The following is a 14,774-nucleotide window of genomic DNA, read 5'->3' on the forward strand; positions in this document are numbered from 1 at the left end:
CTAACTAATAATATGTGTGGGCACAAATATTGGAACAAAGCACACTGTATGGATAAGTAAATATCACTATGAGGTAACTAGCTACGGTATTCAAAGATAATAATATATTATAAAACTAGCTGTTCCTGCGCGCTTCGCTTCGCCTTTAGTTTAAAAGTTTTCCCGTGGAAATTCCGGGATAAAAAGTAGCCTATGTTCATTCCCAGGGTCTAGACCGTATGTATACCAAATTTAATTCAAATCCGTTCAGTAGTATAGGCATGAAAGAGTAACAGACAGACAGACACAGTTACTTTCGCATTTATAATATTATAAAGTTAGTATAGGATGTAACTGAGTAGAGTAAGTAGGTATATAAAGATTGTATTCTATATAATGTAGCTTTGAGTATGAAAACCACTTGTAAATTGATAGTTCAACAGGAAAATAAACATGTTATTTAGTCACTCAAGCGAGTATTAGTGAAAAAACTACGGAAATGAATGGCAATAGAGGCGCCTCTTGTAATTAAGTCCTGCCACGACACCAACTGGAAAAGAGAGGTGTTATAATGTAAATTTAATGTGTGCGTGTGTATGTGCTGGCCGTTTAGGTAGGTAACGTTTTGGCTCTGATTGGATTGAGATTATCTCTGCACCTGCACCTGCTGTATCTCTGTACTTATTATATTGATAAAGTTTTTCTTATACATTTTGACTTTGCTAATAATATATTTTGAGGCATCAAAATCGCTACCTTCGTATCAATGAAACTGTCAACGTCCAATGCGCAATCGCAGGTAGATAGACAGGACATCCTTGACATTGCGTCATATCTTATATCTACAGCGCGCTTAGTACAACCCGAGCGGCGCACACATCAAGTGTGTATCTAGTTGATCAACAGTGTTATTATAATTATATTATTATTATTATTTTACCAAAATGATCGTCGAGTTTTTCATATTCATAATAACAGTGGTTATAGCGTACGGCTTGTACAATTACTATGACAATCATAGTTATTTCAAGAAGCACGGCATTAACTTTATGCCGGGTGTGCCGTTGTTCGGGAATACGCTGAAGAGCAGCTTGTCCCTGATGAACATGATCCATGAACTGGATGAAATTTACAAGGCGTTTCCTGAAGACAGGTAAAACTTAGTTATTAACTTCCAATAAAATTGGGGTGTTATAAATTTAACGTGTCTGTATATATGCGTGTGTGTATTTGACTGAAAAGAGGTATTTTATAAGTTTAACGCATTGGTGCATCTGTCTGTGCGGCATGGTAGCTTAGCGCCGAAACGGCTGAAAGGATTTTTGATTCCTTTTTTGGGTCATAGGTAAATGTTTCACCGAGAGTATTTTTAATCTATTTTATCAAAATCGGCTTAGCCGTTCAAAAGTTAAGCGACTTTTGAACGTTGACTTTAGTGTTGTATATCGGGGGTTTTTAACGTTAGGTTAGGTAACAACCCAAAAAACTAACTAGGGTTTGTCGCCATGGTGAGAGGATTAGGTATATTTATATGGAACAGTCATATACAGTTGAAGTGTCACACGGGAAAAAATAAGGGTGTTTTAGATTTGTTGTGTGTATCGTTATCTGTTTTTTTATGTTGGTAACTAGAGTGCATAATTTTAAATAAGCTTGCTTCAAATTCGTAACTTTTTGTTTGATGATAACGGTAATTGAATAGAAGGTGCATAGTATAAGTTGAATTCCATTAAAATCTGGTTTACTTAGTAACGCAACACTGAAAGCTGAAGCAAGTATGAGTAAATAGTAAGTTTCTGAGTAGCTATTGATTTTTAATTGCGTCTAATTAAATCATGCTTGCATCATTCATGTACGATGCCATTATATCTAATCTTCTCCAATTTATCCAATGTCATATCAATCGCGTAGACCTGACTAATTTAATTATACCTAACTTACTCCTTAAAACAAAGATTGATAAAAATTCTTTGATGACTCATAAAAAAATGCATTGTTTTTCTTCAGGTACATAGGCCTGGTGCAGATGACAGCGAGGACTATAGCGATAAGAGACCCGGAGTTGATCAAGCAGGTCACAGTAAAGGACTTCGACTACTTCACTGACCACCGACAGATCTTCAGTGATCCGCTGTTCTCTGAGAGCCTGTTTTCTATGCAAGGTTTGTGTACTTTCAGATGAGTTTTTTATGAACAAAGAACCATGTTTATCGGCTTAGTATGCCGAGTATTCATAATTTGGTAGTTTTGCGCTCACTCTACGTACGGAAATAAACGAACAGTTAGCCTACTGGGAAGATAGCCGTACTGTTAAAACATCAAAGCATGACTGTAATAGATTCAATCTCATTTTATATGCTCTTTATATTTATATTTTTTTATTTTCTATGCATTTTATATATTTTATTAGCTCTCCGGACGAAGGACGACAAAAGAACCACAAACATGTCATAATATTTTACTGATAAATGCAAATTGGATATAGATCTATTAGAAACTGTGTGCGTTAGATCAATGAACTGCAATTACATCGGATTTCACGCAGTATTTTCCTTGTGTGGTGCAATATTATTTCGCTACTCCGCGCAATTATTTTAAATGTGGCATCATAATCTCTACCGATTACTGTTGTCTCCATTAGGGATGACTACTTGATGGTGGTGATAAAAAAATGATAAACAATATTGTTTCAGAATGACACACACAGTCCATTTTAATTCTGCTATTAAAATTATGTTTGTTTATATTGACGAATAGTCCGGATGGAGTTGTGGGTTCGCATCCCGGCCAAGGCGAATATTTGTTTTGTGTATATGTCGCAGGCATCTGCTTTAATCTCCTGTTTGATTGAACCGCTAGCCCGTTCATTGGATGACGCTACTCAGTTGTATGACTAGGCCGAACGTTGATTGTACAAGCGTCACAAAACGTCTTAAAATCAGTCAGGTGGTGAATAAAACAAATATGGCGTCTAACAGCGAACAGCTGACACAAAAAGCACTTGTATTGTTATTTTTTGCAAATAAATAAGCTTTAAAGTGCGTTATTTATGTTAAAATAGTGTGACAACATGGATTTTCCTATTATTACACCGCCGGCGGATAGTTTCAAAGAAAAAAATGTGCTGAAACTGGATAATTATGAACAACAATATCAAGGTACGTTTATTGTTATTGTTTGGTTAATTTGTGAGATGAGAGCTTTGTAACATAGTTTTTTTGTTGACTCTTGTCTGGTCATGTTCATCCTAACCAGACATTACAAAGTTCCTATACTATATTATCCCATTTAACGACTTCGCTGAATAACTTTCAGTCAAGACGTTGGACGTTACAGTCAACCACTTGACGAGTTGTTCTTTAGTCATACAACTGAGTAGCGTCATCCAATGAACGGGCTAGCGGTTCAATCAAACAGGAGCAGATACCTGCGACATATACATTGTGGCGATCAATGCAAATGCCTGTAGTCTTGGAGTGGTGGCAGTGTCATACACATATTTAAATAATATTTATGATGATGAAAAGTTGTGGCCGTTTCCGGATAGTATTTGATTTTTGCCACCCTTTGTACTGTTAATTACACTTATATTAAATAGTAGGTACAAGAGGCTTCTTGGAAACTATAGATTAAAATTATTATCATTAATTTTGCACTACATTTGATGATGATTGATAAGAGTGATAGAAAATAGAAGTGTTTTCAGTATGTCTATATAAATTATCAAGCTCTTTTCACTAAGTGTACGTACCTAGCTACTGTATTGTATTCCATTATACTTACGGCATTTAGCTCGCCAATCTCGCCATTCAGTCTACAAAAGTTGTTCAAAATTACGATCTTCCTCTTCAATTTACGTATCTAATATCCCCCTATTCAAACTAATGTACACTCACGAGCAATGAAAAACTCCAGTTCCCGTCACATTTGGAATGTCGAACTTTATCATTGCCCGTGAGTGTATAGGTAACCCCCCGTTCCCACTAGACTACATTGTTGGGCCGATTTTTTATCGGATGTGCATGTATCGATATCCGACATGTGTGAACAGCTTCATATAAAATCTTCTGTCACTACGACACACGATAACAAATCTGCCCGACAGTGTTGTCCAGTGGGAACAAGGGGTAATGTGTTAAATTTTAGGTGAGAAATGGCGGCACATGCGGTCCACGCTGAGCCCCGCGTTCACCGGCTCCAAGATGAGGAAGATGGTGCCCTTCATGTGCCAGACCAGCCAGAACATCGTGGAGCATCTGAAAGGTACAACTATTACTACCTAAGAACTGATAACCAATTGGGTAAACGATGACGACCTTAGATAACACATACAGAGTTAAATGTGGCGCTCCGGGGGAGGTGATGATTCAATATTCAAAATTTCACTAATCTATAACTCTAATTACCTTGTTTAACAAGAAAGTCACCTGACCCAAAACAAGGTAAGATGAATAAAATTTGAAAGCCATTTTAGAAAACCATATTCTGCAAATATTTATAATAAAAACTTTTCACGTTTTTCCAGAGACGGAAGGCCAGAACATAAACGTCGGCGAGCTGATCCGCCGCTACACCAACGACGTGATCGCCTCCACAGCCTTCGGCATCGAGGTCAACTCGGTGAAGGACCAGAAAAACCGATTCTACGAGTACGGACAGAAGATCATCAACTTCTCCAGTGTGCAGAAAGCCAAGATATTCCTGTCTGTCGTTTTCCCTAAATGCGTGAGTGGATATTTTTCTATCTCTATCCTGCTTTGTAACCTTGGTCTGTCTGAACTCTGTCTTGGTCTGACTGATCAAAGTTTTTTGCTGTAATATTATAGCTACAATGTAATACAATATTACTTGAAAATAAAGCACAACGGATTTATAATTTCAGAAAGTGATAAATTCCAGAAAACCTTTACTTTAGCGAAGAAATAGTTCTGCCAGGTATAGCTACGAGTAAAAATACTTAATTCCTTGCAATTTTCAGGGTTTCCAAATATTTCCGAAAGACTCCCTGGACTTCTTCAAGCACATCGTGACGTCCACCATGGAGTACCGAGAGAAGAACAACGTGGAGCGCCCCGACATGATCCAGCTGCTCATGGAGGCTTCTAAAGGTACTTCTTCTTCTTATCAGTGAAGCTAGACTAGTGTTGTAGTAGTGTGTCACCGTGGTGAAAGAATAAGCCAGTCAGGTTAGCTGTTAGTATCTGACTGCCAAGGGTTTGTTGGACGTGGTACACTACCCACTATCATGAGCCCACGCAAGCCGAGCCTTCCGTGGTGATCTGGCTCGTCTTAACCTGAGCGTAAGCCTGCTCCTAATATACACGGCGTGTAGATCAACTGATGGATCGCGCAAATTTGGACGAGCTGCGCCGATAAAGCCGCCCCTAGCGCGGCCGCTTTCACGACGATTGATAGCTGACTATGACACCTATTGTATTATTACCAACTAGCTTTCTGCTCTTTTTATTATGACAGATGTCATGGGATTTTTACTGTTTTAGGTACATTGGATGGCTCGACTGAGGACAAATCAGATACAGTTGGATTCGCTACAACAGAATTAACAGCAGTGAAGCCAAAAGGGGAAGTACAAAGTAAGTTGCAATAATTTTACCAACAATAGGTAATACAGACTATTACAGACTACTAATAGGTAATTCATATTTACTAGTGACTCCTTAGCTACTTGTTAATCCAATCAGGAAAAACTTCTTGATAATAATTTATGCTAATATGGGTGATGAGCTAATGAACTATTCAAGTATCTGAGTGCATTTACACCTAATGCGGTACTTGAATACCCACTGAGTCTATTTGAGTATTTACTTATTAAATAACTTTTTAAGTAAATGTCCACTTGAATGAAGTAAAACACGATGATAACGTAGGCTAGTACACTTACATATACAAAATGGAACAGCAATTTCAGATGGAACTTTTTTATTGCTCTCGAGTGTAGTTTACTTCTGAATGTGTTCAATGCATCATATATATATTTTTTAATCTGCACCAAAAAGCAAAAACTCTTCACAATCCCACTTCTTCCAGAATGGTCCACGGACCAGCTGGCGGCCCAAGCCTTCATCTTCTTCCTCGCTGGCTTCGACAGCACGGCTTCGGTGCTGGTCATGGCGTTCCACGAGCTGGCTCTGAATCCCGAGGTCCAGGAGACCCTGTACCAGGAAGTCAAAGAGCATCATGAGAAACACGGCACCGTTACTTATGATGGGGTGCCCACGCTGAAGTACCTGGATGGGGTTTTGAACGGTGAGCGGATAAAATATGGACATAATAGAAAGTATAGAGCGTAAACCGGTTGAATCCTTTGAAATCAGACACATTAGAAATCTATTGTCGTCAGGCGCGGTATCGCAACTTTGGGACGCAAATGACAATCTTTCTTCAGAAAAGAAAGTTCATCTACAGTTACATTAATAATATAATATAATATAATATAATAATAATTTATTTATTTCAGACAATTTGTCCATATAAAAACACACATTTACAAAACTTAAATTCTAATATCTACTTAACACTACTTAATAACTAAAACAGATTTTGTTCTTATGACTAGTTGCCAGACAAGTGGACTGTCATTTCTTTCTGCTATAGCACTTAGGATACTGTTACCGCTCCCCCGCACTCTGCCCAAAAGAGAGGCCGACTTCTTGACATTACCAAGAAACATTACCTTCGTTAGCTACTTTTATTATTTAAGAACTAATCTGGAATTTTGGTTTTAGAAACACTGCGAAAGTGGCCTCCTACATTGATCTTGGACAGGGTGTGCCAAAAACCGTACACACTGCCTCCCCCCAGAGAAGGAGGAAAGCCCTATACGGTATGTACTCATTTAAATAATATGTACCTATACAATTTTCACAGTAAATTAAAAACAGTTGAAACACTATATTTTCATCATCATCAGCCAATAAATGTTCCAAAAAATCATGCTGTATGTGCATGTAAAATCATAGTTTTGTATTTATCACTGATAAGATTCCAAAAAATCATAAAAATTTAAGATATTTCTAGTTCTTCCCATCATTTTGGCTTACTCTAATTTTTACCACCCTGTACAATGTAAACGTGTTTCCAGGGGGTAAGTAATACGAGGTATAAAAACGAATGGTATAACATTCACAAGGTATACGCCCATATGATATAAATTTATTAAGTATAACGATCACTGTGCATAACAAACGAAAGGCATAATTACTAAATACATAATTTCGTTAAGAATAACGTTCAAAAAGTATAATTTCAATTGATATAACGACTAAAATGCATAACGTTTATGACATATATTCTACAACGGATATAATTATCATAATGTATAATGCACAAAAAGTATAAAAGATTGTCGTATCGTATTTTCATTATTATTGACGTTATGTGTGGGGAACGCTCCGCTCCGCTTCGCTGCGCTCCGCTTTAGTTTCGCCGAACATGTGCACCTAACACGCTCCTCCTCGCTTTGCTCGTCGTCGCACCTATCTTTAGGTTTTGGTACTAGGGGTTTTGACATTATTATTATTATTGGCGCTATGTGGGGAGACGCTCCGCTCCGCTTCGCTGCGCTCCGCTTTGGTTTCGACGAACATGTGCACCTAACACGCTCCTCCTCGCTTTGCTCGTCGTCGCACCTATCTTTAGGTTTTGGTACTAGGGGTTTTGACATTATTATTATTATTGGCGCTATGTGGGGAGACGCTCCGCTCCGCTTCGCTGCGCTCCGCTTTGGTTTCGACGAACATGTGCACCTAACACGCTCCTCCTCGCTTTGCTCGTCGTCGCACCTATCTTTAGGTTTTGGTGCTAGGGGGTTTGACGGTGTTGGGTAATTAACACAGATTATGAACTTTATACTAAATGATAGTATATATTTTAATCGATATACGTAATGTATGTTATACGAATTGATATTAGTCCTCGTAAGTATTATATATTTTGATTTTATATAAAATGTACGTTATACCAATTGAATCTTATACCTTATGAAAATATAGATTTTGTTATTATACGTAACGTTCATTATATGTTGTGAACGTTATTAATGTGAAATTATACATTTCGTTTTTATACGTCGCAATACGCACCCGTTTCCAGGTAAAAGAAGGCGAGGTGATATTCAACTTCGTGAACTCCCTACACATGGATGAGAAGTACTACCCTGAGCCTGAAAAATTCAAGCCTGAGCGTTTCAGCGACGAGAACAAACAAAACATCAAGCTGTCCGCATTCATACCTTTCGGCAGTGGCCCTAGGAGTTGCATTGGTGAGATGTTATATTGAGCTATATATATAGATTTTTTCATTCTGGTGCAAATCTATGCACCAGAATGAGCAAATCTAAGTACCTACCTATATTCTTGTTCATTATGTTTCGGTGATTTTACTAAGCTACATAATTATTGCAATGCTTCGATGCCTCAACGACGGTATCACCACTCTTCGTCAGAGCCTAGAGTAGTTTTTACACCTATCAAAAGAGCTATACTTCCGCGAATTTGTACGGCGCGGGGAAGTCAACAGCACCTAGCAGTAGATACCTACATACGCGGCCCTGCTGAACAAAATTGCGTTTAGTTTTACAGCCGAACGGTGAGAAAAACTACCATTACACTGTTAGGTAGCCCATCTATCACATGATACCTTCTGAAGGCAAACTTTTCGGTTTACACTATTTACATTCACATCATCATCATCAGCCTATAGCAGTCCACTGCTGGAAGTATATACATTCAAATGTCAATGAAATTAATTTAGTAGCAAATAACTCACCTACGTGTTTTTCAAAAGCCTCCAGATTCGCCATCTTAGAGCTGAAGGTGCTCCTCTACTACGTGTCGCTGAACTTCATTCTTCAGAAGTGCGAGAAGACGCGGGACCCCATCGAGCTGACGCCGGGCGAGTTCCAGGTGCGCTGCATCGGGGGCTCCTGGGTCAAGTTCCAGGCACGGAAGTGAATAGATGACATGGGGAAAATACGCATACAGGATGTTGCAAAAAGGTTATACTATGCCGCAACCTACGTGTCATGTTACATATAAGCCTGAAAATGAAATCAGAATGTCAAAATTCGCGAAAAAAAAATTTCAGTTAGAATGAATTCTATTTTTGTAAATTTTGACAGTATAATTTCATTTCCGGCTTAGTATATACCATTTTGCAACACCCTGTAAACGCTTTTGGGGGACCACTCTCAAATTCGTCGCGCTATTAAAAAAAAACACGCAGTCGCGACGAGGTAGAGCAGTGGTTAGACCGCGGGCCAAACAAAACTGCACTCGATATGAAGAGAGACCTCCCTGGTGTAGCTAACGAAGTGTTTCCACATTGAGGCTTATTTTTTTGGTGACGCTACTCTACTACGAATATTTATATAAAAAAGAATTGGTTCGGTTGGTAGTAAATAAAGTATTGTGTTACATGCACATAAATATAATATGGATATTTAAAGTTACTTATTTGTTAAGTTTACTGTTTTTACTACGTAAGCAAAATAAATACATAATTAATATATACCTAATGCAATTAAAACTTTTGTTTACTTCTTATCCAAATATTTGAATATGTGTACACTGTACAGACTTATTTGAAACAGCGTTTAGTTAGATAGACTGCCATACTGGGCGCGACTAATTAAATAAGATAAGATAAGATAAGATATTCTTTATTTGCACACAAAAATATGGACAACAATACAAAACGTAATCTAAAACATATGTACAAATGGCGGTCTTATCGCTTAAAGCGATTTCTTCCAGACAACCTTTGGGTGGAAGGATATTTAGATAGATAAGATATCTTATAATGAAATTGTATCTCTTCAGTTAAATTAAACTACAAACATGCAATTTAGTAAGTTTTATTGAATACAACAGGAAACGAGGCACATTTATAGTTTGTGGTCAGTTTCGACGGGGCCGCCGAATTACCATCAAAATGGGAGCAAATTGCAACAAACCGCGACATTTTAGACTTATTCAGGCTCCACATTCGAGGTTATTTTAAAGCAAACTAGTTAGTAAATTGTTACATATTTAACTGTGTACCTAATGTAGGTGGTGTTTCTATTTCAGAACAAAAATTAATTTTAAAAAACGTGTGTTTGCTATTAAGCTCCACATGAGCTTACCAATTTTGAATGGTAAAGTTTTTTTTATTTTTTTATTTGTGAGTGAGTGATTCGTGACTATCATGACATAAAAAAATACAATTTGTTTGCATGTATCGATAAAATATAGTTTTGATTCATATAACTTGAACGCCCATTATTTATTTATCGTATGGCTTCACTGGTTACATAAAATAGTATGCCCATAGCCCATGAGCCTTAGTTTCAAACTGTTTGGGTTGGGGTGGCATACCGTATCGATTAAATATTTTCTACTTATCTTTCATAATGTAACTTATAGGATCTTAATGTTGTCGCAGTGGTTATGTTGTTTAGTAATTTGTGAGCATAGTATAGCCAATTTATAACAAATATAATTATTATTACTACCTTACCTATGTATACATACTTATCTTTCTAAGTTGACTCTACACAAGACGCGTAATGCCAGCCCTCCAGACTTGCCCAATAATTGATGTTCGCATTGAAATCAAATTGTGTCGGTCGTGTCTGTCAATAAACCTATTGATTGTTCAATCAGTATGGTTAATTGATTGGGTGCAACAAGCTGATACGTCACACATTCAAGGACATTACATACGTAAATACATACATACATTCTGATTTCTCTATGTAGCTTTATTTTGGGTAGCGGCTGCGACATTCTCCCATTTTATAACAAAAGTCACCAAACGCTAAACGTATTTAATAGCCTGTCAAACGTCTGTCAGTTAGTACAAAAAGTATTTAAATTTTAAATACGTTTAGCGTTTGGTAAAAATGACCCTAAATATACAAAAACCGGCCAAGTGCGAGTCGGGCTCGCGCACAAAGGGTTCCGTAGCAGCAAATATAATATTACAGTTAAATCAACCTATCTCAAAAACTATAAGAGATACTTTGATCAAACCAAAAATCGTTGAAAGAGTTAATTAGCATGCATCACCTCTATTTTTTTTAGAATTTTATACCCCGTAGTTATAAAAATAGAGGGGGGGGGACATACTTTTTACGACTTTGAGAGCTGATATCTCAAAAACCGTTCACTTTAAGAAAAATGTTTTTTAGAAAACTTTATATCATTTTAAAAGACCTTTCCATTGATACCCCACACGGGTATGTACATCGAAAAAAAAAATTTCATCCCTCAGTTACATGTATGGGGGGCCCCACCCCCAATTCTTTTTTTTACTATTTAGTGTCATATTTTTGTAGCGGTTCATACAACACATATTCCCATCAAATTTCATCACTGTAGTACTTATAGTTTCCGAGTAAATCGGCTGTGACAGACGGACGGAGGGACAGACGGACAGACGGACATGACGAAACTATAAGGGTTCCGTTTTTGCCATTTTGGCTACGGAACCCTAAAAAAGATGGTGTGTCACATCACATGTCACTACAAATTATAACCAAAAACCTTAGGACATGCCATATCAACGAAAAAAATGCGCTTACCTAAACTTTGGTGTCAATTAAAATGGCGGCTTTTTTCTTGAAAAATGTAAACAAACAAATTGTTTGACAGCTGAAATACCTTGTGTTTGGATGTCAATCTTAGTCAATCAACATGGCGACCGATCGCAATGTTGTAATTTTAGGCAAAGACAAAACTACTGTTGTCCTTTTTTACGTACGATAACACCAATAATTTAAAAAGAGACGACGATATATTTTTAAGTACCGATTTTTATGCCAAGTCCTCTTTATTCTTTTGTCAATGCCAAAAACAATAAATAAAGTCAAAAATCTTCTAATGCAACTAATTCAAAATAAGAGCTCAGTGGTAGAAGTGGGGTGTTATTTTTCGAGACGTTTATTTTTTTAGTGGTTAGTGACCTGACTACTGAGTCGATGGTCCCGGGTTCGATTCCCGGCTGGGGCATATATTTGTTTAAACACAGATATTTGTTCTCGGGTCTTGGATGTGCCCGAAAAATGGCAATAGGCCCGCCCCCTATTACATTGGGACTAACATAACACTCTGGCGAAAAGTGGGTGCAGCAATGCACCTCTGCCTACCCCGCAAGGGAGTACATTAGTACAAGGCGTGAGTGCGTGTTTTTTTTTGTTTATTTTTGCACTAACACACCACCTTGTTCGTATATTGTTAAAGAACAAATTGTTCTCTGTCAAGAGTGACAAAACAGTTCAATAGCTAAAGCGTCCAGTAACTTTTTTATGAATAAGGAGGTTAATCTATAAGAAACTAGCTGTTCCCGCGAGCTTCGCTTCGCCTTAAAAAGTTTTCCCGTGGGAATTCCGGGATAAAAAGTAGCATATGTTCTTTCTCAGGGTCTAGACCATATGTATACCAAATTTCATTCAAATCCGTTCAGTAGTTTTGGCGTGAAAGAGTAACAGACAGACAGACAGACAGACAGACAGACAGACAGACACAGTTACTTTCGCATTTATAATATTAGTTAGGAAGGATCAGTTAGGATAGAGTAAGTTTGTATTTTTTTTTAAATGCCGGTCTTAGCCCGGTCACTGCAATAATTCGTCGATGTTGTCCGGAACTGTCCGCAAAGAAACATTATACCTAACGATACAATTTTAGGCCAATATTCGGTTTAAAATATGGAACCAAAAGCTTTATTTATAAGGGATTGCATCGTAAAAATTCAATGGCATTTATATCGAAAAAAGGCCTATTTGGTCTATGTACCATCATATAGAACAAAAATATTAAATGCTATTATTTTAAGCAGACCGGTACTGTATATTTCAATACAATGAATATTAGCTATTTTGAGTAGAGATATTTAGATACAGAACTATATAAGATCCCTCGGGAACAATTTCAACTGAGACTGGAAACTTTTACAACGCATTTCGGCTTCAAATTTAAGTGCCTAAATGTGTATGGTACCTATAAGGTCGTTATAGTTGGACCTCAGGGAAAATAATCATAATAACTACTTTAGGCCTAAATAAAATTTATGCTAAATATTATTTGTGGCATAAAATTTTCGGGACTCTTAAATCCATTGGGATGTTAGTTAAAGTTATGGCTACAATAATTTAAGGTGAGTATAAAATTATTATTGTTGATGTGTAATATAATAAATAATGTAAATGGGAATTTAAAAATAAGAATCATCCAATGTTTTTTCGAAAATGTATTATCGTAGAAGTACAAAACTGCTTTTCTCGCAATTTCTATGGATTTTTGTGCGTTTATAGCCCAGCTTTGCGATTCTATAAAGCTAATTGTCAAAACTCGATTCTGAATCCGGAGTGAGTTTTCAAATTGGCATTCTGTAATTTCCGTATAGTGCCACAAACTTATCTGTTCCGGTGAGAGCGAACTAAATTGGTCCATACCTCATTACTTACTGTACTAATGAATTTCATATTGACATAGATTATATGGACCAATTTAGTTCGCTCTCACCGGAACAGATAAGTTTGTGGCACTATAGACACATCGAATGCACGAAATTTTGACAAATAATGTATGAGATGGCATAATATAATGTCATTACTGTTCGAACGTGAGGTGAAAGGTGAAGGGAGAATGAAGTCTCATTCTATGCCTATTCTCAACCACTCGCTTTACAAAATAATAATAAACCATTACATTGCATAGGTAGGTACACAGTTACCATTGCGTTAGGGCGCAACATTGACTGACAGGCGAGTGTTCGAGCATTACCCCGTTGGTTCACCAAAAGTCCTATATTATACATTATACCCTACACCAATTATACCAAAAGTCCTATATTATACCCTACACCAAGAATTAAATAAATAATTGCCAAACAGATTTTTTTTTACATAATTTTTTGTTTTTAATAATTATGTACTTTGGGTTCTACACCAAGGTCCAACGGGACAGTTATTAAAGCCACTGAGTGCAGTAGTTCTGCTCCCGAGTACTGCGCTCAATTAGGGGATGGCTCCGTGAGGCTCGTGCCTTGTCTTGAGGTTTGCTGAGCGGGCTCAGCACTGGCGGGTAATTTCAGGACGTATTATCAAACATTGTGGGGCTCAATTCTGGTCGTTCGGAGATAAATATCATAACCCAAAATATATCTCTGTTTAAACTCTCCCCTGATGTGTCCGCTTCAAATCTCAAATTTAACGTCAAACTCATAGAAATTTTGACGTTTGACATCGCCAGAATACCATTTTTCCGATTTCACCCGAGATAAACAGATAAACATCATCTCGGCCAAATCTCGGTCTGGAAATGATCTCCGTGACTCGGTAATCGGTACCCTGGCGGGTAATTTCAGTACCCGTATCACGAAAATTCGAGCTAACGTATAGAATCGAATGCGAGTGCGACAACTGTCAATTTTATAGGTAAAAAGTGTTCGAAAGTGCTGTCAAAATGCCACTAGTCGCACTCGCATTCGATTCTATATTGTTCGTGATCGCCCTGCAGGACGTATTGTCAAACATTGATACTGGGTACACGGGTACAGGATGCTGTATGGAGGGATGATGGAATTGGAATGGTTAAGCTATAGTTACGTTTCAGTAATACGATGTAGGTATTTGTATTGTAAGATTTTCTGAAATTATTTTCTATTCTTTGAAGCGGCGCGGCGGTGGTGTTCACTCTTTATGGTTTATATCCTTCCCTTGCCTTGGTAAATTATCTAGCAGAAGTTTTTTTTGGGGGTTGGTGAGTTTGCACATCTACATGTGGGTAATC

At 37.4% G+C, this 14,774-nt stretch overlaps 1 protein-coding gene across 2 annotated transcripts; it reads left to right on the top strand.

The window, feature by feature from the left end:
- The first annotated feature begins 822 nt into the window (after positions 1-822).
- On the top strand, positions 823-9,525 carry LOC125489828 (cytochrome P450 9e2-like). Of its 2 annotated transcripts, XM_048627091.1 has the most exons (11): positions 823-1,132; positions 1,987-2,141; positions 4,126-4,242; positions 4,505-4,704; positions 4,958-5,087; positions 5,481-5,573; positions 6,028-6,246; positions 6,726-6,823; positions 7,082-7,084; positions 8,092-8,260; positions 8,785-9,525. In XM_048627091.1, the coding sequence occupies exons 1-11, from the start codon at positions 924-926 to the stop codon at positions 8,949-8,951; spliced, it is 1,560 nt and encodes a 519-aa protein (XP_048483048.1). In that variant the 5' UTR covers positions 823-923; the 3' UTR covers positions 8,952-9,525. The 2 variants fall into 2 exon arrangements, with proteins under 2 accessions (XP_048483048.1, XP_048483049.1); XM_048627092.1 differs by lacking the exon at positions 7,082-7,084.
- Positions 9,526-14,774: the final 5,249 nt, after the last annotated feature.

The sequence above is a fragment of the Plutella xylostella genome, chromosome 17 (genome assembly GCF_932276165.1).
Source record: "Plutella xylostella chromosome 17, ilPluXylo3.1, whole genome shotgun sequence".
NCBI classification, from domain to species: domain Eukaryota; kingdom Metazoa; phylum Arthropoda; class Insecta; order Lepidoptera; family Plutellidae; genus Plutella; species Plutella xylostella.

What these genes read in the sequence shown, in the direction of transcription:
- LOC125489828 (XM_048627091.1), top strand. Translation starts at nt 924, where the DNA reads ATGATCGTCGAGTTTTTCATATTCATAATAACAGTGGTTATAGCGTAC. An exon ending in GAGCCTGTTTTCTATGCAAG is followed by an intron (nt 2,142 to 4,125) that starts GTTTGTGTACTT and finishes GTTAAATTTTAG; the next exon opens with GTGAGAAATGGCGGCACATG. An exon ending in GCCAAAAGGGGAAGTACAAA is followed by an intron (nt 5,574 to 6,027) that starts GTAAGTTGCAAT and finishes CACTTCTTCCAG; the next exon opens with AATGGTCCACGGACCAGCTG.